Genomic DNA, 27,908 nt, shown 5'->3' with positions numbered 1-27,908 from the left:
ACAAATCACTGAATCAGACTGCATACTCCGATATGGTCATAGAACCCTGGCGCAAATGCTCAAAATCTGTGCGCCATGCATACCTAAGACTCTAGGGAACAAACTCCCTCATAAACATATTTGAGAACTAATCCCAAGTGAGTGAAGCTGCCTCAGATGGACTACCCAACTCATACGCTCACCACCACTGATAAGCCGTTCACTTAAGTTGGAACGTAGTGAAAGAAACCCCACTCGACTCCACAATACCATAGTACGGACCATATGGTGGCACACCTCAAGAAAACCCTAGGCATTCTCTGAAGCCAAATGTCTAAAAGTAGGATGATGGTGCTTCTTATACCTCTCGAGCCTGAGCTGCTACCTCTTAGAAGCTATTGTCCTAACCTCGGTTGAACTGGAATGACCGACTGCACTGGTATGACCTCTGGAACCTAGTCAACCTGGACCCACTACTCGGGGGGACGGGCGGCCGGAGTGTGTGCTCCTTACCCTGCTTGAGATGTGGCAGGAGCAAGTGGAATCAACCCTGCCTGAGCTAGAGTGACAAACAGGCCCAAAGACTAGGCGAGGGTCTCTTGAAGTGCAGGGGTAGTAACATGTTTCTCAGGTGCTTGTTCTCCAACTGGAGCTACTGGTGGATCCTCTTTAGCATCTTGTGTAGGTTCTCTTGCTGCACCATGTGGCCGACGTCGGCCTCTGCCCCGACCTCGGCTTCTGGTGGCTCTGGAAGAGGGCGTGGGTGTCCGATCATCCGATGTAGATATGCGTGTCCTCACCATATGTGAGAGAATAGAAAGACAAAGATTTAGAATTTCGAAGTCAACAAATTCGCACGATAAGAAATCAAAGAAGTGAAGCTTTTCCTTACAGTTCCATAGGCTCCTAACTATAAGTACAGACTTCTCCGTACCAATCCGCGAGACTCTACTAAACTTGCTTGTGACTCAGAACATCTATGAACCTAGATCTCAGATACCAACTTGTCACGACCCCAGTTCCCCTCATTAGATTGTCATGATGGCACCTAGTCTCTAAGACTAGGTAAGCCTGACAAACATGCAGAAATAACTGAAATAGTAAATAAACTCTCAAATACTCTACATATATATAATAAACCCTACTCAACATATACAGTTTCCCTAAAACATGGTGATATCGAGGTACAATCTCTACACAGTATCATTGTCAACCCTAAACAACTGTAACTACTAGAAGAAGGAAATTATAAAAGTAGATAAAGGGTGACTCCAAGGCTTGCGGATGCTGGCAAGTGTACCTTGAAGTCTCCACGCACTCAACTCACTGATGCCTGGACTGGTATGGGGTACCTGGATCTGCACAAAAAGATATGCAGAAGCATAACATGAGTACACCACAACGGTACCCAGTAAGTGCCAAGCCTAACCTCGGTAGAGTACTGATGAGGTCAGGTCAAGGCCCTACTGGAATAAATAAAAGACTGAACAAGTGTAAAGAAGTGTAATAATGATAGTAATGGAATTAAAACAACAAATAGCATATCAGGGTTAGCTACACGGAACTAAAGCAATTAGTGCAACATGGAGAAAAACATATAATAATATGATAAGAAAACAACAATCAAATACAAGTGCAAAAATGGAGAAATGCCAACAAGAATCACTACCGAGGTACCGTCTCGTAGTCTCAAATAACAAGAATACATCACATTCTTTCCTTATATCACCGTGGGAGCCTTTGCATTTAGTTTTGAAAATCATTTTTTTCCCGAAATAGCATCCCGCGTTTTAGCCCACCTTATCATTCCGCATGAATTCTAGCCATTCCCAAACTACCCACGCGTATCAATCCCACCTTATCTCACCGCATGCATTTCAACCCCAAAAGCTTATACCACCGCATGCGTATCAATATCACAAAGTATCAAAAATCGCACCTCAAGTGCCGAATATCACAACTTGCTAGAGAAACCAAATAATAACAATATTTTCATAGTAAAGAGCCCATGGCCCAACCACAATGTAAACAAGAGTCTCAACAATAACAACCGAAAATGATCAACTCAATAGAATGGTACTTCATAAATTAACACTTTGCCTCAATGTGAATCATGACCTTTATATCTCAATACCAATTTCAACAATAAGATATTCTGAGAATAACAACATCAATAAAGAGTTCAACGGTGAAATAATGAATACAGAATAAGGAAAAAAGAATTTCAACTAAACATGTAGAGCAATTAGCAAGTAAGAGGTAAGACAAGTAGACATGTGAAAATAGACTAGAAATGATGATTATAACAGGCAACTCATTTAAGTCATGTAAGGAATCTACATAGCGAAAAGTGGTAATTTTCATATTTAGCTCATGTACAAACTCGTCACCTTGCGTACTCGGCTTTCACATATCACAATTATCACAACAAACACAAATCCTAAGGGGTCATTCTCCCACACAAGGTTAGGCAAGTCACTTACGTCAAATCATGCTAACTCAATCCATTAGTAGGCCTTTCCCTCGATTATCCAACTCCGAACTGCTCGAATTTAGCCAAAACAACTTCATACTATAAATAAAAACTATAGGAAACTATTTCGAACAATAACATTATGATATTTGCAAATAAATAAAAAGACAACTCAAAATGTCAACTCAGGCCCGCTTCTAGGAACCCGACCAAAATTACAAAATCCGAACACCCATTCGATAACGAGTCCAACCATATAAGAATTACTCAAATTTGACCTAAAATCGAGTAACAATACGACCCCTTCACAGAGTTTCTGGCAGTCCCCAGTCCCGTGGCCATGTGTTCCATGGAACTCACACCATAGATTAAGATCCCTTTGACTAGGATCTGACCGAATTGGTTTCGAAAATCTTGCCTCCTTGATAATTCTCACAGCTGAAACCAATTATACCAAGCTAATATTGAGGTTGTAATCACACAATCGAGGATATCCTGAATCCCTATACCCTGAGGTTCCTTATCTTGCAAAGTTCTGTTACTCCGACTAAAAGCTACTCTTCTATCCGATACAAACCTGTTCGATACCTAAAAACCTTTATTTCCACGCCCATTAGCTCTTTCATAGGCTTAAAATGACTCCTGGAAGAACTCCGGTCTGCATCAAAATAAATTTTGAACTTTTCCTGATTTCGATGACCATTGCAAACTTTGTAAGACACCGAAGAACTCAATTGATCATCTTCAATTCTGATATTTGATTCATAGAGATTATGGACGTCTGCCTATATAGTAGCTTGAAACTCCAACAATCTTTCCTTAAATTTCCTATAGGTATTGGAACTTAAGTGATTAAGACCTTTGGTAAATGCTTCAGCTGCCCACTTATCCGGTACTGCAGGTAGCAACATCCTTTCCTTTTGAAATTGGATTACGAACTCTCGCAACAATTCAGATTCTCCTTGAGCAGTTTTGAATATATATGCTTTCCTAGATTATACTTTCCTTGCTCCAGAATGAGCTTTAATGAAAGAGGCTGCAAGCATTTCAAAAGAGTCAATCGAATGCTCTTGTAAAAGAGAGTACCATGTTAAAGAGCCCTTTATTAGGGTTTCACCGAATATTTTCAGCATGACATATTTGATCTCATACTGGGCCAAATAATTTCCCATTACAATTGTAGTGGAAGTTATGATATGTTGTTGTGGATCCGAAGTTCCATCATACTTTGGAAAATCAGGCACTTGCATCTTTCTAGAATTCAGAGGCAACACTTGGTTTGAATGGCAATTGTGTGTATTTGTTTGAATCCGACCCTTTCAATACCGTTGGTTCCCCCGGGATCTGATCCATCTAGGCGTGGAATTATTTAGCATTTTGATCCATCCTATCATTCATTTTCCTTATGACTCTCACAAGCTCAGTTTTAAAAGGATTATTTGTGTTGTTGTCATTCCCGGATCCATTACCTGCACCACCCACTTCATTTTCATTAAATCCAGATTCCTCCCTTGAAGCGTGATGATCTAAAAATAATACACAAAATTATGATCGCTAGTCGAATATATTATAGAAAATTATCGTATCCATATGGATTAGATTTAAACAGTGTTTTCGTAGCTTATAGTTTAATTTCTATCCTAGTTGATAAACAATTTAGATTTGTGTGAATTAAAACTAAAATAAACTAAAAGTCTAAACTATTGGCTATTAAAAATCGCAACAAGAGTAAGCAAGAAGATATCAAGGGGAGAGAATAGAGGTTGATTGGATAGGGGTAAGATACTTGTTTGGGAATTAACTCTAGTCGATTCACTTCTAAGGTTCAAGTGAGTCTCTCGAATTCACTCAATTATTAGTTCACTATTCAGTAGAAACTCCTCTCTCAATTAAGTCACACCCTCACAATATGAACTAAGTTAAGCTCGGTGAAAATATGTAAGAATTCGTAGTGGATTGATTCTTAGGAGAACCTCTATCGATTATCCTCTTAACTATGTCTAAACAATAATTTAACTAGCCTCTTTCGATTACTATGAAGAATCAATGAATTCAACCAACAAGATAATGCTAAAACATCACAAGTTATACCTCTTTCGATTACTTAAACAAGTAAAAATATATGCAACAATTAAAACATCCAAAACGATTCAATACATAAAGCTAGAGTTAATATCCGCAAACAATTCTCAAAACACCAAATCCATCAATCCCTAAAGAAGAATTACTCCATAAATAAGGAGAAATGTATCACAAATAAGTTTAAGTCAAAGGAAAACATAAAACATCCAAACCCTTGTCTTGAGTGAGGATGAATAGTGATATCTTTTGGTCTTGCTTCTCCCTCTTCTCCTTAGCTTCCTTAGGTCTAAATTATGTCACAAATTCTCAAAATATCATTTTCCCATGTATATATACCAATTAGGGTCTGGCCCAAACAAATATACCTTCTCCTACGCGAAATAGGACATTTTTCCGGGGTTGGACGTGCACGGACGCGCACCTGAAAGTGTGCCCGCGCACTTGACCGCACACTTTTCACATTATTCTGACCCATATTCGCGGCTAGTGTGCGACCTCACACTTTGCACCCTATTCCGAGGCCAACATGCGACACATCATAGTACACAGTGTAAGAACCCGAAACCATAGGCAAAACCAACACTGGGGCTGTAGTCAAAGCTGTCTTCAGCTTTTGAAAGCTCTCCTCACACTCCTCAGTCCACCTGAACGGAGCACACTTCTTGGTCAATATGGTCATAGGTGCAATAATAGATGATAAACCCTCTATGAATCGACGGTAATACCCTGCCAAACCAAGAAAACTTCGAATCTCAGTAGCAGAAGACGGTCTAGGCCAACTCTGCACTGCTTCAATCTTCTTCGGGTCTACCTTAATCCCTTCACTTGACACGACATGACTAAAAAGGGCCACCAAATAAAGCCAGAATTCACACATTGAAAATTTTGCATACAACTTCTTTTCTCTCAAGGTTTGACGCACGATCCTCAGGTGCTGCTCATGATCCCCTCGGCTCCAGGAGTACACCAAGATAGGGCTGGAATACATTATTCATCAAGTGCATGAATGATGTTGGGGCGTTGGTTAGTCTAAACAAAATCAAAAGGAACTCATAATGACCATACTGAGTCCTGAAGGCAGTCTTTGGAATATCCGGCTCCCAAATCTTCAAATGATGATAGCCTAACCGCAAATCAATCTTTGAGAACACTCCAGCACCCTGTAGCTGATCAAATAGGTCATCAATGCATGGCAATGGATACTTGTTCTTCACTGTAACCTTGTTTGACGTTTGATAATCAATACACATGCGCATAGAACCATCCTTCTTCTTTACAAACAAGATCGGAGCACCCTAAGGTGATACGCTGAGGCCGAATTAAATCCTTATCAAGCAACTCCTGCAACTGCTCCTTTAACCCCTTCAACTCTGCTGGGGCAATAAGATATGGTGGAATAGAAATCTAACTCCTTCAACTCTGCTGGGGCCATACAATATGGTGTAATAGAAATGGGCTGAGTACCCGGTTACAAATCAATACCAAAATCGATATCCCTATTAGGCGGTATGCCCGGAAGATCCGCCGGAAATACATTTGGATAATCCCTCTCTACTGTAACTGACTCAATAGTAGGAGTATCAACACTGTCATCCCTCACATATGCGAGATACGCATCACATCCCTTTCCAACCATATGTTGTGCCTTAAGGTAAGATACCACCCTGCTAGGAATATAATCTAAAGTACCTCTCCATTCTAACCGCGACAAACCTGGCATAGCCAACGTCACTATCTTGTCGTGATAATCAAGGATAGCATAATAGGGAGACAACCAGTTCATGCCCAAGATAACATCAAAATCTACCATATTGAGCAACAATAGACCGACTTTGGTCTCAAAACCACCAAGAACAACTAAACACGACTGATACACATGGTCAGCAACAATGGAATCTCCCACAGGCGTGGACACATAGACATGAGAACTCAAATAATCATGGGATATACCAAAATACAGAGCAAAATAAGTAAATACATGGGAATAAGTGGAGCCTAGATCAAATAAGACTAATGCATCTCTACGACAAACCGGAACAATACCTGTGATAATTGAGTCGGATGCAAGTTCCTTCATCCTAGAAGGAAGAGCATAATATATGGCCTGGCCTCCCGCTTTAGGGTGACCTCTACCTGCCCGACCTCCACCTTTAGTTGGCTATGTAGGTGGAGTCGAAACTAGTGCAGTAACCACGACCTGAGAAGCTTGAGGACCCGATGGAATACGTGGAGCCTGAGTAGTCTGTGGAGGTGCACCGCTCCTGAGTCTGGGGAAATCCCTCACCATATAATGAGTGTCACCATACTCAAAAGCTTTCAGAGGATGTGGATGCTGGAGCTGGCTTGGGCCTGGTCGGCTGGACTAACCACTATAAGCACACCGTGCAGGAGGTGCACTAGATAGTTGTAATAACCAAAAATTCTATATACACATACTAACTTAAGATTTTTCAAATTTATTTAAATAGTTAATGGGCCTAATTCATTATTACACATGTGAAATGGGTAATAAAGTTATTGGGATAGAAAAATAATATATGGTAAAATGTTAGAGCTAGGCCTATATATATATATTTTTCTGGTGGCCCACATGACAAGACCTAATATGCAGAGTAAGGGAAATTGTGGTCTTGATTAATACAAAGAAAGAGAAAAAATAATACACGACTAATAAAATTTTTTGGAGAACTGACGAAGCAATTGTGGGGGATCTCAAGCCTAACCTTGTGAGGAGTATTTGGTGAGAAAGAAATCCAAGTGTTCAGGTAATATACTATGTCCCTAAAGTAAAAATTATTGATGGCTTAATAATGAATCAAATAATTGGTACAATTAAAACCTATGGAAAACTATATTGATGGTGATGTTTCGTGGGTTTAATGTTAGGATACTAATTATTAACTAACGATGGGGGATTAATGGGAAAATCTTTTGGAGATGAAATAGTCATATAAATCAGGTATTTGAAAGATTTTTTGCTACGTGGGTGTATTACATTGAATTTGCAGAAAGTGGTTACTATCTTTACCTAAATCATGATTAGATTACAGTGATTATGCAATAATGAGTTCATGAATTTTAAAGTGAGAATGTATACTGCTTTGTATATTGAAATCTAATCTAACAGTACCTAATTCTAATTTTTGGTACTAAACGTATGACATGTAAGAATTTAATCTTGATTTCCATGATCAGGAGTAATTATATTCAAGAATTGGCAATGTTTAGGAATTGTAATGATGAGGTTGGGAAGATTAAGAGTCATATGTAATGCATTCCACAGACAAACACAGTTTCGGCTATTTTGGTTGACAATTTATTATGTACAGTTCTTATTAATTACAGTAGGGGTTGACTTTGATTTTGAATTGCCCTAAGATCATGGGAATCTTATACCTAGACTAATTAGGATGTTTTATTCAATATTTTGAATAGATTGAGGCCATTGGAGGCCATTTGGTTGGTGTTCTAGGCATGGCAAGATTGGAGAACTTTCCATTAGTGAGGTAAGTGAGACTTTAAGTTTTGATGCTTGCTTTTCTAAAACCCGTTTTGCAAATGTGTTTTCTCTGCCTGGTCCATGTGTTAGGACAAGCGTGAGCTTGGTAGAATCGGTGGTTTTAGACTAGCCGCAAATATATTATTTTATAAAAAATATTAAAAAAAATTATTTTATAAGTTGTTTGATAGTTTGATACGGCTATGAGCAATGTGTTGAATTTGATATGGCTGTGCGCCATGATGTTGAGTTTGATAGTTTAATACGGCTGTGCGCCACGATGTTGAGTTTGATACGGCTGTGCGCCATGATGTTTTGTTTGATACGGCTGTGCGCCATAATTTTGGGGCATTGTGTATGCCTTTGTACATCACCCGAGCATTGTGTATGCTTCTTGATATATTTGGGGCATTGTGTATGCTTCAGTGAGAATTTTGTATGCTCTGTTATATATTTGAGGCATTGTGGTGCCGTTGTGGACTCGTAGGTGTGTTGGTAAATTTCTTTCACTGCAATTATGATAAGTCCTTAGTGGGTACTCTTGTTGGTTAATTCTTAATAACTCTGTTGATACACATATATTGAGTTATTGTATAATGATCATATTTACTATATCATTCCTTTTGTGGTGTGTATGTATTTTCTAACACTTCTTCCAAAGGTATTTAAAGTAGCGGGTCGAGGATCTTACTGGGTTATATTTATGTATAACTCACTCCTTACCTGCATTTATATGCAGATACAGTTGCGGGAGATAGAGCTAGTGACTGACGAGTTGTTCGAGTGGATCCTATTACTGAGGTGAGCCACCGCATTATTCGTGCTGGCTTTCATTTCATACTTACCTAGCTCGTGTTAGTTATTTTGTTTTTCTTTGGGGTTTGTATACCCGTCAATAATACTCATATTACTCTGTTAGATGCTCCATGGTCTTAGTGTGGGATTTGGGCTAGAGTCTTATTATTTGAGTGATTGTTGGTCTTTCTATCAATTAACTAACGTATTGGGCGGTAATCATTACCTCTTTAATTATTAATAATACTTTAGGCCTGCACTTTTTCTCTCAGTATTTGTGTAAATGGTTAAACGTTAGAGAAAGGGGTTTTCCTGGCAGGTGGTGTTAGCTGGGTGCCAGTCATGTCTAGGGGGTAGTATGGGACGTGACAAAGTTGGTATCAGAGCCTAGGCTTTAAGTCCCGGGTCATGAAGCATTGTTTAGTAGAGTCTTTCTCATGGGTATGTAGAATCCCATACTTATGATCTTAGGCTACTAAGAATTTAGGATATTTTCCCTTATTTCATTCCTTGATCGTACGTTGAGATAACTTGAGTTTGACTTTGGATTGTTTATTTCGCAGATGGCTAGGACATGCACACCTTCATCTGCTAGACGTGGTGCTGGACGGGGTACTATCCGATGTGGTGGTTAAGTTGGGGCTCATCAGACTAGAGCTCAGACTAGTAGACAGGCCGCTCTTCAGCCTAAAGTTGTGAACACGGGTCAATCCCAAGCTACTATGCCAGATCGAGTGCAAGAACAAGTGGTTCATGATTCTCCACCACCAGTCCCAGTTGATGTGCCTACTGTTACCTTACCTGCAGATGCAGTTGTGAGGTTGTTGAATGTGTTGGAGGCATTAGTGACTACTCAGGGTGGACTTCTAGCTCCCCAGACTACTTCGCAGGCGCAAGCACAGGTTAAGCAAAATGTTGCAACTCCTCAGATGGCCCCTCAGCAGGTCGTTCAGCCAGTTGCAAATACATGGCAGTCTAAGGATCTTAAGAATTTAATGGATCTTAAGCCACCATAGTTTGATGCTACACAGGCTTTTATTGAGCCCCAGAAGTTCATTCAACGTTGTGAGAAGATACTATCTATTTTGGGGCTGAAGAAGACTCTAGGGGTGTAATTTTCCATTTTTCTATTTTTAGGATCTGCAGAGTCATGGTGGAATTCAATTCAGAGAGGTAGACGAGCAGCGTTGCCACCTATTACCTGGTCAGAATTTTCAGCTATGTTTATGGATAGGTTCATTTCACCGAGCAAGTGAGACGACATGAGACGTCAGTTCGAGCAACTGCGCTAGGGCAGTATGACGATTATCGAGTATGAGACTAAGTTCACTGACTTAGCCAGTTACGCACCTTTTCTAGTTGCAGATGAGCATGAGAAGGTGAGGAGGTCCATGGATTGGCTTGAGCATCGTTATCGGGGTTTCGTGGTTAGGGATGTTCAAGGTGGTTCGTACGAAGAGGTAGTGGATACTACTCTCCGTTATGAGTTTTATCAAGAGAGGGACAAGATCGAGCGAGAAAGCAAAAAGGGCTCGTAGCGCAGACGGGTTTAGTGGAGCTCCATCTGGGGGCACGAGTGGTTTTAATCGTGGGCAGTCCATACCTACTCAGTCAAGGTCGGTGGTGCAGTCTTCTAGAAGTGCTTATCCAGCTAAACAGGGGCAACATCAGATACAAAGGAAGGATAATGGCTCATAATAGTCAAGTGAATATCCGAGGTGTTCGAATTGTGGTAGAAATCACAGTGGTCATTATTTTTGAACATATGTGGCTTGTTTTACTTGTGGTCAAAAGGACATATTGCTAAGTATTGTCCTAGATGATATTATGCTACTAGCCATGCTACTCCACAGACGTAGAGAACATTTACAAGTACACAGACTCAGACCCAACCAGCTAGAGCAGCTCCGCAGGTTGCTCGTGGACAGGGTCGACAGGGTACACAGGCTTCTTAGGGAGCGGGTGGATCGCCGAGATTCTTTGCTATGGCCAGACAGGATGCTAAGGCATCTAATGTAGTAGTCACAGGTATTATCACTATCGGTTCTTATGGGGCTTACGCTCTTATTGATCCTGGTTCTACGTATTCATATGTATCTCCATCTTTTTCCATATACTTAGAACGAGGAGTTGAGTCTCTTAATGTGACTTATATTATGGTGACCATAGTGGGCGAGACTATATCTGTGGATAGAGTCTATAAAGACTGTGTGATATTTATTCAGGGCAGGGACACCATAGTTGATTTACTGGTATTGCCTATATCCGACTTTGATGTAATTATGGGTATGGATTGTTTAGCGTCATGTTGTGCTTCGATTGATTGTCATTCCAAGCTTATACATTTTGATTTTCCCGGAGAACCATGTTTAGTGTGGAAAGGCATAACTCCTCTGACTGAGGGAAAGATAATATCCTATGTAAAAGCACGTCGAATGATTAATAATGGGTGTTTGGGTTTTATTGCTACCGTTCATGATACGCGCTTGGAAGATGTTACTATTGATAGTGTTCCAGTGGTTCGAAAATTTGCTGATGTGTTTCCAGAAGATTTACCCGAGCTGCCTCCGATAAGAGAAATTGAGTTCAGTATTGATTTGGTGCCAGGAACTCAACCTATCTCTATTCCTCTATACCGTTTGGCTCCAGCGGAGTTGAGAGGATTAAAGGTTCAACTTCAAGAGATACTTGATAAGGGATTGATCAGGCCTAGTGTGTCGCATTGGGGTGCACCTGTGTTATTTGTTAAAAAGAAAGATGGCACGATGAGAATGTGTATTGATTACATGCAGTTGAATAAGGTGATGATCAAGAATAAATATCATTTGCCACGTATTGATGATCTATTCGACCAGCTACATGGTGTAACTTACTTTTCAAAGATTGACCTGAGATCGGGTTACCATCAACTGAGAATTAAGACCGAGGATATATCCATGACAACGTTTCGGACAAGGTACGAGCATTTTGAATTTTTGGTGATGTCCTTCGGGCTAACTTATTCCCCCGCAACAACCTCATGAATAGGGTATTCAAGCCATTCTTAGATTATTTTGTGATCGTATTTATTGATGACATTTTGGTCTACTCTCGAAGTAAGGCAGAACATGAACAACATTTTAGAGTTGTGCTACAGATACTTAGGGAGAGAAAGCTTTATGCCAAGTTCTCAAAGTGTGAATTTTGGTTGGATACAGTTTCCTTTTTGGGACATGTGGTGTCACGAGATAGGATTCAAGTTGATCCAAGGAAGATAGCGGTAGTTTGAGATTGGCCTCGACCCACTACTCCTATAGAGATACATAGCTTCTTAGGCCTAGCCGGAAATTATAGAAGGTTTGTTGAGGGTTTCTCAAATATAGCCACTCCATTGACTCGATTGACTCAGAAAGGTGTTGCATTTCAGTGGTCAAATGAGTGTGAAGAAAGTTTTCAGAAATTGAAGACCGCATTGACTACAGCTCCGATTTTGACACTACCTACAAGTGCAGGGGTGTTTACTATTTATTGTGATGCGTCTCGAGTTGGTTTGGGTTATGTGCTGATGCAGAATGGCAAGGTAGTAGCTTATGCTTTTCGACAGCTAAAGAACCATGAAGAGAATTATCCAACTCATGACTTGGAATTGGCTGCGATCGTATTTGCACTTAAGATCTATTGTCACTATCTTTATGGTGAGCCGTGTGAAATCTATACTGATCACAAGATTCTACAATATATATTCAAGCAAAGAGATCTGAATCTGAGGCAGAGATGGTGGTTAGAATTACTTAAAGAATATGCTCTTACTATTTTATATCATCCCGGGAAGGCGAATGTGATGGCAGACGCCTTGAGTAGAAAGTCTATGGGTAGCTTGGTCCGATTTACTGCTGAAGAATGACCTATGGTTATGGATATTCAGGCATTGGCCAATCGGCGAGTGCATATTGATCATACATTGCCGGGTAGATTACTTGCGGGTTTGGTAGCACAATTATCCTTGGTTGGACAAGTCAAGGCTCGTCAATTTGAAGATTTCCATCTTGCTAAACTCCGAGATCGAGTGCAGAATGGTGGGGTTAAGTCATTTGCTATTGACCGTGAAGGTGTGTTACGTTGACATGGTGGATTATGTATCCCCATGGTAGGTGATGTGAAGCAGTTGATTCTCGAAGAGGCTCATAACTCTCGCTACTCTATCCATCCAGGTGCTAGTAAAATGTATCAAGACTTGCGTGAATTGTACTGGTGGAAAGGTATGAAGTATGATATTTTGAAACATGTGACTAGTTGCTTAAATTGTCAGTATGTGGAATATGAACACTAAAAACTAGGCGGTGTGATGCAGAATTTAATTATCCCAGAGTGGAAGTGGGAAATGATTACTATGGTTTTTGTAGTTAGGTTGCCACGTACTTTTAGAAAACAGGATTCAGTATGGGTGATCGTGGACAGACTCACAAAGACCGCGCATTTTATACCGGTTTGAGTTACTCACACAGCCGAACAGTTAGCAGATATTTACCTCCATGAAATAGTTCGACTTCATGGTGTGCCTATTTCTATAATATCAGATCGGGGTGCACATTTTACATTTGAGTTTTGGAAATCTTTTTAGAAGTCATTGGGTTCTCAGGTTGAGTTGAGAACAACTTTCCATCCACATACGGACGGACAATTCGAGCGGGTTATTCAGATCTTGGAGGACGTGCTTAGAGCTTGTGCAATTAAATTTGGTGGTCATTGGGACGATCAGTTGCCGTTAGCAGAGTTTACTTATAATAACAACTATCAGTCGAGTATACAGATGGCGCCGTTTGAAGCTTTATATGGTCGTAAGTGTCGTTCACCAGTTGGATGGTTTGAACCTGGTGAAGCACGTCTATTGGGTCCAAATTTGGTTTAGCAAGCTTTGGAGAAAGTTGCATTGATACGAGAATGACTTTGGACAGCTGAAAGTAGACAAAAATCCTAAGCAGATAAGAGAGTTCGTGATTTAGAGTTCATGAAAGGAGAATAAGTCTTTTTGAAGGTGTCCCCTATGAAAGGAGTCATGAGATTTGGGTGCAAAGGTAAGCTAAGTCCGAGGTATATTGGTCCGTATGAGATTTTAGATCGAATCGAATCGGTGGCGTATAAACTTGTCTTGCCTTTGAGGTTGTCTGCGGTTCATCCTGTATTTCATGTGTCTATGCTTAGACGATATGTTCGCGATGGTAGTCATAATATCCAGCCAGAGGATGTGGATCTTGATGAAAACTTGACTTATGAAGAAGGTACAATAGCTATTCTTGAGAGGCAAGTGCGATAATTGAGATCGAAAAAGGTTGCTTCAGTGAAAGTATTATGGCGCAACCATCCTTCAGAGGAAGCTACGTGGTAGTCCGAAGGAAACATGCGAAGCAAGTACCCCCCAGTGTTTTGAGATGCCAGGTACACTTTCTAACCGAAAATTTAGTGGGGGAGAATGTAATAACCGAAAATTCTATATACACATACTAACTTAAGAGTTTTCAAATTTATTTAAATAGTTAGTGGGCCTAATTCATTATTACACATGTGAAATGGGTAATAAAGTTATTGGGATAGAAAAATAATATATGGTAAAATGTTAGAGCTAGGCCTATATATATATATTTTTCTGGTGGCTCACATGACAAGACCTAATATGCAGAGTAAGGGAAATTGTGGTCTTGATTAATACAAAGAAAGAGAAAAAACAAATACACGGCAAATAGAAATATTTGGAGAACTAACGAAGCAATTGTGGGGGATCTTAAGCCTAACCTTGTGAGGAGTATTTGGTGAGAAAGAAATCCAAGTGTTCAGGTAATATACTATGTCCCTACATTATAAATTATTGATGGCTTAATAATGAATCAAATGATTGGTACAATTGAAACCTATGGAAAACTCTATTGATGGTGCTGTTTCGTGGGTTTAATGTTAGGATACTAATTATTAACTAACAATGGGGATTAATGGGGAAATCTTTTGGGGATGAAATAGTCATATTGTATACGGCCAAAACCGATCAGTCCGTCGTACGAACTGGTCAAGATGGTAATACTTTGATCGAAGAGCGTCTTCGTAATATCAGATTGAGGTCCAAAGTCAGGTCATCAAGTTTCGGGTTCTAGGACCGATCAATGTAAAGCTCGGTATCATTATCGAGCTCGAATCCAAGTTGAGCTACGAGGCGAAGAGACGTTATCAACCTTAAGATTCATAGGCCGACCGGCACCGACCCCAAATCAATATTAGACTCCGATTCAGAATCAAGCTTGAGTAAAGATCGAGAGCTCGAGTCAATACCGAGCTCGAGTCACTATCGAGCTCACAGACAAGAGCCGTTGCAACCGCACTAGGGGAGAGAATCCTGGCAGGAATTAAGGAAACGCTAATTCGTCATGGGTTCCCCACTATATATTTTTTATTATATCTAAAGTAGGATCCTTCCACCATAAATGAGATGATTGTTGTTTCTGTAAAAAACACATTAACATTGTAACAAGAATCCTATTTTCTCATATTGAAAGACTAACCTTTTGATCTCCATTACTTCATCTTATTTTGTTCATTCATTTTCCTCTTTTATACTGTGTTATTTTTCATCCTTTATAGTCTATATTGGATATTTCCATTTCCCTTTAATGATTTGTGTCGAAGTTATTCCACATATTCTTAGAACTACTTACAAATTCAACTCTATCCGATTTTTCGGGTAAACAGTTAGGCGCCCACCATGGGGCTAGGGATAACAGTGGTTATTTGATACAAATATACAACACACGCCATTTTACGCCTGTCTTTTGAAAGTGTCTTTGACTTCGGATTAGCAATGGCAAACCCTCGATTAATGGCTTTACATATCAAAAACGAAGCCGACCTTCAAGATGAAACCAACAACTTGATGCCCAGAGCCGGAAGGCCGCTTGTCGATGCCATGGAAGCTTGAGTCGGAGTACCTGAAGCTCGGGTCGAAGTACCACTAGACGTTAATTCGCATGTGGCCCTTGAGGCGAACCAACGTTCTGAACGTGAAAATAGCGTTCATGGCGGTACTCGATCTGCAGCTCCATACACCCATAACGTTGAGGAAAATGGAGTCAGCTTGCGTATGATTTTTGAAATGCTACAAGCCCAACGAGTTGCGATAGCTCAGTTGCAGAGCTAAACCCAGGTACCAAGCAAGCCAGAGCCCAATCCACCTCTAGAAATTGCCCACAGAATGGAGCGAGCCGTAGTAAGGTCAAATGAGCAAGAATCGAGGACTACTCCTGAAATTGCTAAGATACTCAAGGAGCTCACAAAGCGGATCGAAGCAAAGGATAAAAAAGTAGAAACATATAACTCTAGGGTCGATCAGATCCCAGGGGCACCACCAATGATAAAAGGGTTGGATTCCAAAAAATTCGTGCAAAAGCCTTTTCCCTCGAGTGCAGCCCCAAAGCCAATTCCGAAAAAATTCCGTATACCCGAGATTCCCAAATATAATAGAACTACCGACCCCAACGAACACGTCACCTCTTACACATGTGCCATCAAGGGTAACGATTTAGAAGATGACGAAATCGAATCTGTGTTGTTGAAAACATTCGGAGAGACCCTCTCGGAGGGAGCAATGATTTGGTATCACAATCTCTCACCAAATTCCATCGACTTATTTGCCACGCTAGCAGATTATTTCGTAAAGGCACACATCGGTGCCATAAAAGCCGCAACAAGGAAATCAAACCTTTTAAAAGTAAAACAAAGGGATAATGAAATGCAGAGGGAATTCGTTTCTCCATTTCAAATGGAACACATGGAGTTGCCACCGGTCACAGACAATTGGGCCATTCAAGCTTTCACCCAAGGGTTGAACGAGCGAAGTTCAATAGCATCACGTCAGCTGATCGAATATCCAGTTGTAACTTGGGCAGATGTGCACAATCGATATCAGTCAAAAATCAAGGTCGAAGACGACCAATTAGGAGCTCCTTCCGGATCAGTACATCCAAACAAGTCAGTTATTAAAAACCAGAGGGACATCGACAGAGAGCGAAGGTCAAACATAGACCGATATCAACCATACACCACAAATCGAAGGAATAATGATTCGGGACGCAATTCCGCCCAGAACAATCGAAGGAGTGATCAAGGACAGAATTCTCGAGGACTTATGAACAAAAGTGGTTTCGACAAATATGTCGATCCTATAGAGGTACCTCGATTATTAGAATATAACTTTAGAATCGATGCATCGGGCATTGTATCGGCAATCGAAAGGATCAAGGATACTAGGTGGCCTAGACCCATGCAAACCAATCATTCCTAAAAAACCTAAATTCAATGTCCAAATATCATGGCACACATGGCCACAAGATCGAAGATTGTAGACAATTAATGAAGGAGGTAGCTCATCTATTCAATGAGGGCCACCTTCGAGAGTTCCTCAGCGATCGAGCCAAGTATCATTTCAGAGAGAGAGATGCCAACAGAAAAAATGAACAGGAGGAACCTTAACATATCATTCATATGATCCTCGGTAAGATCGACACTCCACAGGAACCCATACTCAAACGCTCAAAGATACTAATCACTAGAGAAAAATGAACCTGGGATTACGTGACCGAAGACACTTTATCATTCAACAACGAAGAAGCCGAAGTTATCTCTCAGCCCCACAACGATGCTCTGGTAATTTATATCTTATTAGATAAAGTTCAAGTTAAGCATGTTTTAGTGGATCTAGGTAGCTCTATGAATATCATCCGATCGAAGGTCGTGGAGCAACTCGGTCTATAAAATAAAGTCGTGTCCGCAGCTCGGGTCTTAAACGACTTCAACATGGCAGTGAAACAACTAAAGGGGATATTATTCTACCGGTAAACGTGGTTGGGACCATCCAAAATACCAAGTTCCACGTAATTGAGGGTAACATGAGGTACAATGCCCTATTCAGAAGGCCTTGGATCAACAATATGAGGGCAGTACCTTCGACTCTCCACTAATTAATAAAATTCCCGACGTCGGATGGTGTAAAATTAGTGTACGGGGAGTAGCATGCTACGAGGGGAATATTTGCAGTCGATGAGGTAATGCCGATGTCAACACTATCAACCTCGGAAAGGTTAAGCATCAAAGGTAAACGAGAAGTTAAATAGCAATCACAGCCACCAGCCTCGACCAAATCGGGGAAGCACGAAATAGAAAAAAAAGAGGAGGATTTTCTGATCTCTCGAACTTTTATCATCCCCTAAGATTCTGACGCTACCAAATCGACGGTCGAAGAACTGGAACAGGTTATATTGATCGGACATCTGCCCGAGAGAAAGGTATACCTGGGAACGGGATTGACTCCCGAACTCAGGAAAAAGCTTATTCAATTTCTTATCGATAATATAGATTGTTTTGCTTGGTCCCATTTAGACATGACAGGGATCCCACCGTTGATAACAATGCATCGACTAAGCCTGGACCCTAGGTTCAAGCCGGTGAAGCAAAAAGAAGACCTCAGTATGAGGAAAAGCACGCATTCGTAAAAGACGAGGTAACTAAACTTCTCAAAATAGGGTCGATTCGGGAAGTAAAATATCCTGAATGGTTAGCCAATGTAGTTGTAGTCCCAAAAAAAAGGAACAAATTTAGAATGGGTGTAGATTATAAGGATTTAAACAAAGCGTGCCCCAAATATTCTTTTCCACTACCTAACATCGATCGCATGATCGATGCCACGGCCGGCCACGAGATCCTTACTTTTCTCGATGCCTATTCCGGGTATAATCAAATTCAAATGAACCCAGAGGACCGAGAAAAGACTTTATTTATCACAAAGCATGGACCGTATTGTTATAATGTAATGCCCTTCGGGCTAAAAAACGCAGGAGCTACTTACCAACGCCTAGTAAATAAAATGTTCGAGGAACAAATAGGTAAGTCAATGGAAGTTTATATTGATGACATGCTAGTTAAGTCCTTGCACGCAGAGGACCATTTGACTCATTTGCAGGAGACGTTCAAGATTTTAAGGAAATACAACATGAAGCTTAACCCCGAGAAATGTGCTTTTCGGAGTTGGTTCGGGCAAGTTCCTTGGCTTCAGGGTATCGAATCGGGTAATTGAGATAAACCCAAATAAGATCAAGGCCATCGAAGACCGCTGTTGTGGATAGTGTAAAAGCCGTGCAAAAGCTTACCGGACGGATAGCCACATTAGGCCTATTCATTTCCAGGTCGTCAGATCAGAGCCATAGATTCTTCTCTCTACTCAAAAAGAAGAACGATTTCTCCTGGACCCCGGAATGCCAACATGCATTAAAAGAATTGAAGCGATACTTGTCACGCCCTCCACTGCTTTACATACCGAAGGCAGATGAGAAACTTTACTTATACTTGGCGGTATCGAAAATCGCAGTGAGTGGCGTACTAATTCTAGCACAGAAAGGTACGCAATTCCCTATTTATTATGTAAGTCGAACCTTAGGAGAAGCAGAAACTAGATATCCATACTTAGAGAAATTGGCACTTGCACTGATAAGCGCCTCTAGAAAGTTAACACCATACTTTCAATGTCACCCCATATGTGTGTTAACCACCTACCCACTTCGTAATATTTCTAACAAGCCCAAACTATCGGGCCGATTGACCAAATGGGTTGTCGAACTCAGTGGGTACGATATCGAATATCAACCCCGTACAACCATCAAGTCTCAAATTTTAGCGGACTTCATGGCCGATTTCACGCCAACCCTCATACCCAAAGTTGAAAAAGAACTCTTGATAAAATCGTATACATCATCGGGGGTTTGGACCCTCTTCACAGATGGTGCTTCGAATGTGAAGGGGTCCAGGATTGGCATCGTTTTGAAAACCCCCACGGGTGGCAGTATTAGGCAATCTATCAAAACTTCTAGGTTGACTAACAATGAGGCCGAGTATGAGGCCATGATTGCAGGTCTCAAACCAGCTAAACGTTTGGGAGTAGAAATCATTGAAGCCAAATGTGACTCTTTACTAGTGGTGAACCAAGTAAACAAAACCTTCGAAGTTCGAGAAGATAGGATGCAAAGGTATTTGGACAAATTACAGGTAACTTTGCACCGTTTCAAGGAATGGACTTTACAATATTTACTTCGAGAACAAAACAGTGAGGCCGACACACTCGCAAGGCTGGGGTCATCAGTCGAGGAAGATGAGATCGACTCGAGGACTATCGTTCAACTCTCGATATCCGTAATCGAGGAAGGTCATGCCGAGATAAATTCTACAAGCTTAACCTAGGAATGGAAGAATAAGTATATTGAATACTTGAAGAATGGAAAACTCCCATCGAACCCTAAAGAATCGAGGGCCCTACAAACCAAAGCTGCTCGATTTACGTTGGATGAAGATGGAACATTATATAGAAGGACATTCGATGGACTATTGGCAGTATGTTTAGGACCAGGAGACATAGATTATATTTAATGAGAGGTACACGAAGGTACTTGTGGGAACCACTCCGGCGCCGAATCACTAATTAACAAAATCATTAGAGCGGGATACTACTGGGATAGCATGGAAAAAGACACTAAGGAGTTTGTTAAAAAATGTGATAAATGCCAAAGGTTTGCACCAATAATCCATCAGCCCGGAGAACGACTTCATTCAGTCCTATCCCTATGGCCATTCATGAAATAGGGGATGGATACCGTCGGCCCTCTACCATCGGCCCCAGGTAAAGCTAAATTCATTTTGTTTATGACTGACTATTTTTCTAAATGGGTTGAAGCACAGGCGTTCGAGAAAGTGAGAGAAAAAGAGGTTATAGACTTCATCTGGGATCACATCGTGTGTCGATTTGGGATACCCGCATAAATAGTATGCGACAATGGCAAGCAATTTATCGGTAGTAAAGTGACAAAATTTCTCGAAGACCATAAAATAAAAAGGATATTATCAACACCATATCACCCCAGTGGGAACGGACAGGCCGAATCAACAAACAAGACTATCATCCAAAACTTGAAGAAAAGGTAGAGAAATTCTGCCTGAAGTCCTTAGGGCATATAGAACAACATCGAAGTCCAGTACGGGGGCAACTCCATTTTCCTTAGTATATGGGTCCGAAGCATTAATTCCAGTCAAAGTCGTAGAACCCATTGCAAGGTTTCGACATACATCGGAGGAATCAAACAATGAGGCTATGAGTACTAGCCTCAAATTATTAGATGAAAAATGAGAAGAGACACTTATAAAAATGGCTGCGCAAAAGCAATGAATCGAAAGGTACTACAATAGAAGAACCAACCTACGGCACTTCAGGATCGGGAACTTAGTCCTAAGGAAGGTCACTGCCCACACTCAATACCCTAATGAAGGGAAGCTCGGCCCGAATTAGGAAGGACCCTATCAAGTCCTCGATATAGTCGGAGGAGGGTCTTATAAACTCGGAACAATGGATGGCGAACCATTACAAAACAACTGGAACCTATCACTCCTCAAACGATATTATTGTTAAGATATGATTTTCTCCCTTCTTTCGTCTATATATAGTCGACGCTAACTCATTGCAGGAGTTCGACTAAAGACATTGAGACCTCAGGTTTTAAAGTATGCGTTGCACTTTTTTTCCCTTGGATCGGTTTTTATCCCAACCGGATTTTTCCGGCAAGGTTTATAACGAGACAACAACTATGTGCTACCTGAGGACAATTCATTAGTATCCAAGATTTCTTTACAATCAACCTCGAATACTGGAGGGCTATACCATCGAATATATCGAGCTCAATACCAGAAAGTTATTTTATACAAAAGTCATGTCAAACAGGGTCTCGATAGGGAAAAGTGTACATGTCAAACAGGGTCTCGATAGGGAAAAGTGTAAGGGACAAATGGTCAAAATAAACCATGCCCACATAGTTTTTCTCGAGTCTTGGCACAAAATACGAACACATGTGTAGTGACCCATTTACCGATAACTCATAATTTGAAAATTTTGTTCTGCTTCATGATTCCAACAGGCTTAAGGGCACCGAAGGAGTTTTGAAAAACTTACACCATAAAGCCTACGGGCTATAATACTTCGAGTTCGAGTTCGAGCAATCACTCACTCAACCATAAAGCCTACGGGCAATGATATTTCAAGTTCGAGTTCGAGCAATCACTCACTCGACCATAAAAGCCTACAGGCTACAATACTTCGAGTTCGAGTTCAAGTAATCACTCACTCGACTATTAAGCCTAAGGGATATCTTACTTCGAGTTGGAGCAATCACTCACTCGACCATAAATCCTACGGGCTTCAAGTTCGAGTTCGAGCAATCACTCACTCGACCATAAAAGCCTACAGGCTACAATACATCGAGTTCAAGTTCGAGCAATCACTCACTCAACTATTAAGCCTAAGGACTATCTTACTTCGAGTTGGAGCAATCACTCACTCGACCATAAAGCTTACAGGCTTCAATATTTCGAGTTCGAGTTCGAGCAATCACTCACTCGACCATAAAAGCCTACGGGATACAATACTTCGAGTTTGGGTTCGAGCAATCGCTCACTCAACTATTAAGACTAAGAAACAATATGGGTATGTTACTAAAATATTCGAAAGTTACCCATTATTTGATAAAAACCTAAGGGTTTATTCTATTCTAAAGTTCAAAACATACCCGAGCTTAGTTGTAAAAAAAATAGTGCGGACATGACGTCAATCAAGCTATCCGAAATCCCAAACATATTATTGAACTCGGGGACTCACCCTTGCGTATCTAAAAAACCTAAGGGTTTTGCTCTAAAGTTCAAACTTGTATTCGCTCGATTATAGAGGCTGCAAACAACAAAATCTTCACAAGGCAAAAGCACATAACACGTTTTAAGCATAAAAGTGAGAAGGCATTCAAAAGAAGTTTTTCTGCTATATATTGATAAAAAAGGTTATGTACAAGAGACCGATCAAGGACTTACCAGGAAACTAAGTCCTAACTACGACTGGTTTTCGACCTCTTCTTCAGGAGAAACTTCTCCTTCAGGCTCCTCATCGGATCCACCTCGACTGTTTTCTTCATCATCATCTTCGTCATCGAAGGAAGCAAGCTGCCTGGATTCAGCCTCAAGCACCTTGGCTCGGGCTATCTCCTCGGTGAGGTCAAAACCTCGAGTATGTACTTCCTCGAGGGTCTCCCTCCAGGATTGGCACTTTACCGAGTCTATGATCCATTGCTCTCGGTCAGAAGCCTCCCTTAGGTTCAGATCAGCCTCAGCATCGGCCCAATACATACAATGGACTTATCCGCCATGACTTTTGTCCTCTCGATCTCCACGTCGGCCTTAGCAAGCCCGGTTTTGAGCTCCTCGATCCTCTTGGCTTGGGCCAAACTTTTCTATTTGGCGCCTCCAAGTGGGACCTCGACCGATAATAGTTTGGCCAAGGTAGCTTCTTTTTCTGCAGCCAGGCAGTCAATAGTATCCTTCCACCGGTCACACTCAACCTTGACCTGATCGACTTCTCCCCAAAGCAACCCGATCTTTTCAACCTTTTGTTGTAGGTGAGATAACAAAGTATTAGCTTCCACAGTCGGGTCGAGTCCGTACTCTATCAAAAGGATGCTCACCTGTTTATCTAGCTTGGCCTCTTCCTCACGAGCCTTGGCCAAATCCGCTTGAAGATCATGTATAGTCTCATCCTTTTGGCTGCAAAGAAGCTTCAGAACATTCTTCTCCTCCGAGACCTTTTGGAGCTCGGTCTCACATTGGCTGAGATCAGCTCGAAACTTGGCAAGGGCCTACACAAAAAATGAAAATGCAAGTTAGATTTAGAAGAGAGTAAAGAAACAAAGTGCAGTAAACAGATTATTACCCGAGATGTGAGGCGTTGGGCCTCTTCTAGGAGAATAGAAGCATCACTAATATCGGAGGCATCATCGACTCCAGTAAATCAATCCCAAAAGGGATCACCTACACTAGAGCCTCCGCCTATATCGGGGGTCTTCAACTCTCGAGCTTCCCTTAACGTCTCCTCAAAAAAAGTCGGAAGAGAAGGCAAGTGGCCTGCTGTCATGGTCCCGAGCAAGTCGCTCGGGACGCTAGGATTGATCTTTAGGGTCTCAGAACCAGCCCCGCCCGATGTGGTCATAGATGGCCAAGAAACGACATTGACCTCTAATTCGGGACTTTCACCCTATTTCTTTATGGAAGCCTCCTCGACACGAGGCTTGATTTTAGCAGCCGCCTTCGGCTCGGAATTTTTGGAAACCTCGATGGCTTTCCTAGGTCGGACCATCAGTGTTGAGGTTTTTTCCTCCTCTTCTTCATCTCTTAGTCTTTGGACCGAGTCTATCATAATGGCGATTACTTTTTCTCCTCACCCTTCGAGTCTTGGGCTTGGGGTCCTCGGACTGCGAGGCCGTTTTTATCTTCTTACCTTCACCCTGTTATGGAACTGGGGACTTGGTCCTTTCCTCTCCACTTGAAGGCCTCAAAATGGCATCCTTGGTCAGGCCTATGTAAAAGAAAGTTAGTGACGAATGAAGTAAAGAGTGTTCCAAAGATGTGAAAAAGGAGGCCCTTACCATGATTCTTGGCCTCCTATATGCCTTTCGCCAAATCATGCCATGTGCATTCGGCATAAGTGGAAATCAAGGATAACTTCCGAACCCAATCCTCGAGGTCGGGCACCGCTTGAGGCATCCAAGGAATAACTGCATATCGAAAGAAGCATCAGGCAAAGTCGAAGGAGATACGGAAAATAAAGTTTGAAAGATCACTTACGGTTAAAGTTCCACTCCTCAAGGAACGACATATTCTCTTCCGGAATAATGTCAAGGGTCCTCACCCATACAAAACGGCTCATGTAACCCCGATCCTGGTCTTCGTCGATGCTCGAGATCAAGGCCTTCGTTGCCCGACATTGGAGCCTGATTAGTCCTCGATAGATTGGAGATCGATACAACCGCATAAGGTAATTTAGAGTAAACTCTAGCCCTAGCCCCCGACCTTGCTAGAAAAGAAGCGTAGTACGATTACTATGCGCCATAGAGAGGGGTGAATTTGGCCAAGAGTGACCTGATATCTTCTACCAAAATCTACGATCAATGGGTTGAGGGGACCCAATGTGAAGGGGTAAGTATAAACACTTAATATCCCCTCCACATGAGCAATTATGCTCTCTTCGGGAGAAGAAATTTGCAACACGACCTCGAGGTGTCCCTCTGTTATCGAGCACATGTACATCGCCACATGCTCACATCGGCCCGGGATCGATGAAGGATTTTTGACTTTGAAATCAGACATTAGAGTACATAGGCCGGGAACATACTCGAGGGGAGGCGGCTCCGCCGGCACCTTGCCGCCGGACGGCCGGGAAGAGGAGCAAGAAGTTTTCTCCTTCTGCGGTACGGTCGTGGAGGTTTTTGCCATTTGTGTAAGTAAAGATGAGCGAAAGAAGATAAAAAGATGGTGATTTCAAAGTTGATGAAGATGGTTCTACAGGCGGCGAAATGGAGACGAAAAGAGAGAAGATTTAGAGGTCTGATTAGAGCAAAAAGTAAAGTTTGATTCAATGAAGGAGCAGTCTATTTATAGTCTAAACAGTGGCGGTTCAATATCGGTAATGGCCGACCATCATCTGACACGCATTAAATGCCTCGGTAAACTGAACCGACGGGACAACTTTTACGTACATCATGATCGGACTCGATGCAAATGCCAGTATATATCTAATCACACCGTTGGTACATCATGTCGTTTCTCGTTATATCCTTCCCGAGAAACGATGGGACTATCTGTATACGGCCAAAACCAATCAGTCCTTCGTACGAACTGATGGTAATACTTTGATCAAAGAGCGTCTTCGTAATATCATATTGTGGTCCAAAGTCAGGTCATCAAGCTTCGGGTTCTAGGACCGAACAATGTCAAGCTCAGTATCATTATTGAGCTCGAATCCAAGTTGAGCTACAAGGCGAAGCGAAGTTATAGAGCTTAAGATTCATAGGCCGACCGACACCGACCCCGAATCGATATTAGATTCTGAGTCGGAATCAATCTTGAGTAAAGATCGAGATCTCGAGTCAATACCGAGCTCGAGTCAATATCGAGCTCACAGACAAGAGTCGTTGCAACCGCAGTAGGGGAGAGAATCCTGGCAGGAATTAAGGAAAAGCTAATTCATCATGGGTTCCCCATTATATATTTTTTATTATATCTAAAGTAGGATCCCTCCACTATAAAAGGGATGATTGTTGTTTCGGTAAAAAATACATTCACATTGTAACAAGAATCCTATTTTCTCATATTGAAAGACTAACCTTTTGAGCTCCATTACTTCATCTTATTTTGTTCATTCATTTTCCTCTTTTATAATGTGTTATTTTTCGTTCTTTATAGTCAATATTGACTATTTCTATTCCCCTTTAACGATTTGTGTCGAAGTTATTTCACATATCCTTAGAACCACGTGCTAATTCAACTCTATCCGATTTTTCGGGTAAATACATATAAATCAGGTATTTGCAAAATTTGTTCCTACGTGGGTGTATTACATTGAATTTGCAGAAAGTGGTTATTATCTTTACCTAAATCATGATTAGATTACAGTGATTATGCAATAATGAATTCATGAATTTTAAAGTGATAATGTGTACTGCTTTGTATATTGAAATCTATTCTAACAGTACCTAATTCTAATTTTTGGTACTAAACTTATGACATGTAGGAATTTAATCATGATTTCCATGATCAGGAGTAATTATATTCAAGAATTCACAATGTTTAGGAATTGTAATGATGAGGTTGGGAAGATTAAGAATCATATGTAATGCATTCCGCACACAAACACTATTTCGGTTATTTTGGTTGACAATTTATTATGTACAAATTCTTATTAATTAAACTGGGGGTTGACTTTGATTTTGAATTGCCCTAAGATCATGGGAATCTTACACCTAGACTAATTAGGACGTGTTATTCAATATTTTGAATAGATTGAGGCCATTGGAGGCCGTTTGGTTGGTGTTCTAGGGGTGGCAATATTGGAGAACTTTTCGTTAGCGAGGTAAGTGAGACTTTAAGCTTTGATGCTTACTTTTCTAAAACCCGTTTTGAAAATGTATTTTCTCTGCCTGGTCCATGTGTTAGGACAAGCGTGATCTTGGCAGAATATATGGTCTTAGACTAGCCGCAAATATATTATTTTATAAAAAATACAAAAAAAATATATTATATAAGTTGTTTGATAGTTTGATACAGCTGTGATCCATGTGTTGAGCTTGATACAGCTGTGCTTCATGATGTTTAGTTTGATAGTTTGATACGGCTGTGCGCCACGGCGTTGGGTTTGATACGGTTGTGCGCCATGATGTTGAGTTTGATACGGCTGTGCGCCATGATATTGAGTTTGATACGGGTGTACGCCATGATGTTGAGTTTGATACGGGTGTGCGCCATGATGTTGAGTTTGATACGGCTGTGAGCCATAATGTTGGGTCATTGTGTATGCCTTTGTACATCACTCAAGCATTGTGTATGCTTCTTGATTTTTTGGGGGCATTGTGTATGCTTCAGTGATCATTGTGTATGCTCTATTACATATTTGAGGCATTGTGGTGCCGTTGTGGACTCGTAGGTGTGTTGATAAATTTCTTTCACTGCAATTATAATAAGTCCTTAGTGGGTACTCTTGTCGGTTAATTCTTAATAACTCTGTTGATACACATATATTGAGTTATTGTGTAATTATCATATTTACTATATCATTCGTGTTGTGGTGTGTTTGTATTTTCTAACACTTGTTATAGAGGTATTTAAAGTGGTTGGTCGAGGATCTTACTTGGTTATATTTATGTATAACTCACTCCTTACCTGCATCTCGATGAAGATACCGTTGCGGGATATAGAACTAGTGGCTGACGAGTTGTTCGAGTGGATCCTATTGCTGATGTGAGCCACCACATTATTCGTGGAGGCTTTCGTTTCATACTTACCTAGTTCGTGTTAGTTATTTTCTTTTTCTTTGGGGTTTGTCTACCTGTCAATAAAACTCATATTACTCTGTAAGATGCTCCATGGTCTTAGTGTGGGATTTGGGCTAAAGTCTTATTATTTGAGTGATTGTTGGTCTTTCTAAGGTATTGGGCA

General features: G+C 41.1%; 1 protein-coding gene across 1 annotated transcript; it reads left to right on the top strand.

Annotated features, from left to right (window-relative positions):
- The first annotated feature begins 10,813 nt into the window (after window positions 1-10,813).
- Window positions 10,814-13,716, top strand: LOC142171828 (uncharacterized). The gene is made up of 7 exons (XM_075235533.1): window positions 10,814-11,540; window positions 12,026-12,087; window positions 12,235-12,465; window positions 12,733-12,916; window positions 12,959-13,066; window positions 13,211-13,293; window positions 13,447-13,716. Exons 1-7 carry the CDS (start codon window positions 10,814-10,816, stop codon window positions 13,714-13,716), a joined length of 1,665 nt encoding a protein of 554 aa, XP_075091634.1.
- The last annotated feature ends 14,192 nt before the right edge of the window (window positions 13,717-27,908 follow it).

This window comes from Nicotiana tabacum, chromosome 17 (assembly GCF_000715075.1).
Source record: "Nicotiana tabacum cultivar K326 chromosome 17, ASM71507v2, whole genome shotgun sequence".
Classification (NCBI taxonomy): domain Eukaryota; kingdom Viridiplantae; phylum Streptophyta; class Magnoliopsida; order Solanales; family Solanaceae; genus Nicotiana; species Nicotiana tabacum.
Note: the sequence above shows the minus strand (reverse complement) of the source record. Positions and strands in the feature narration are given on the sequence as shown.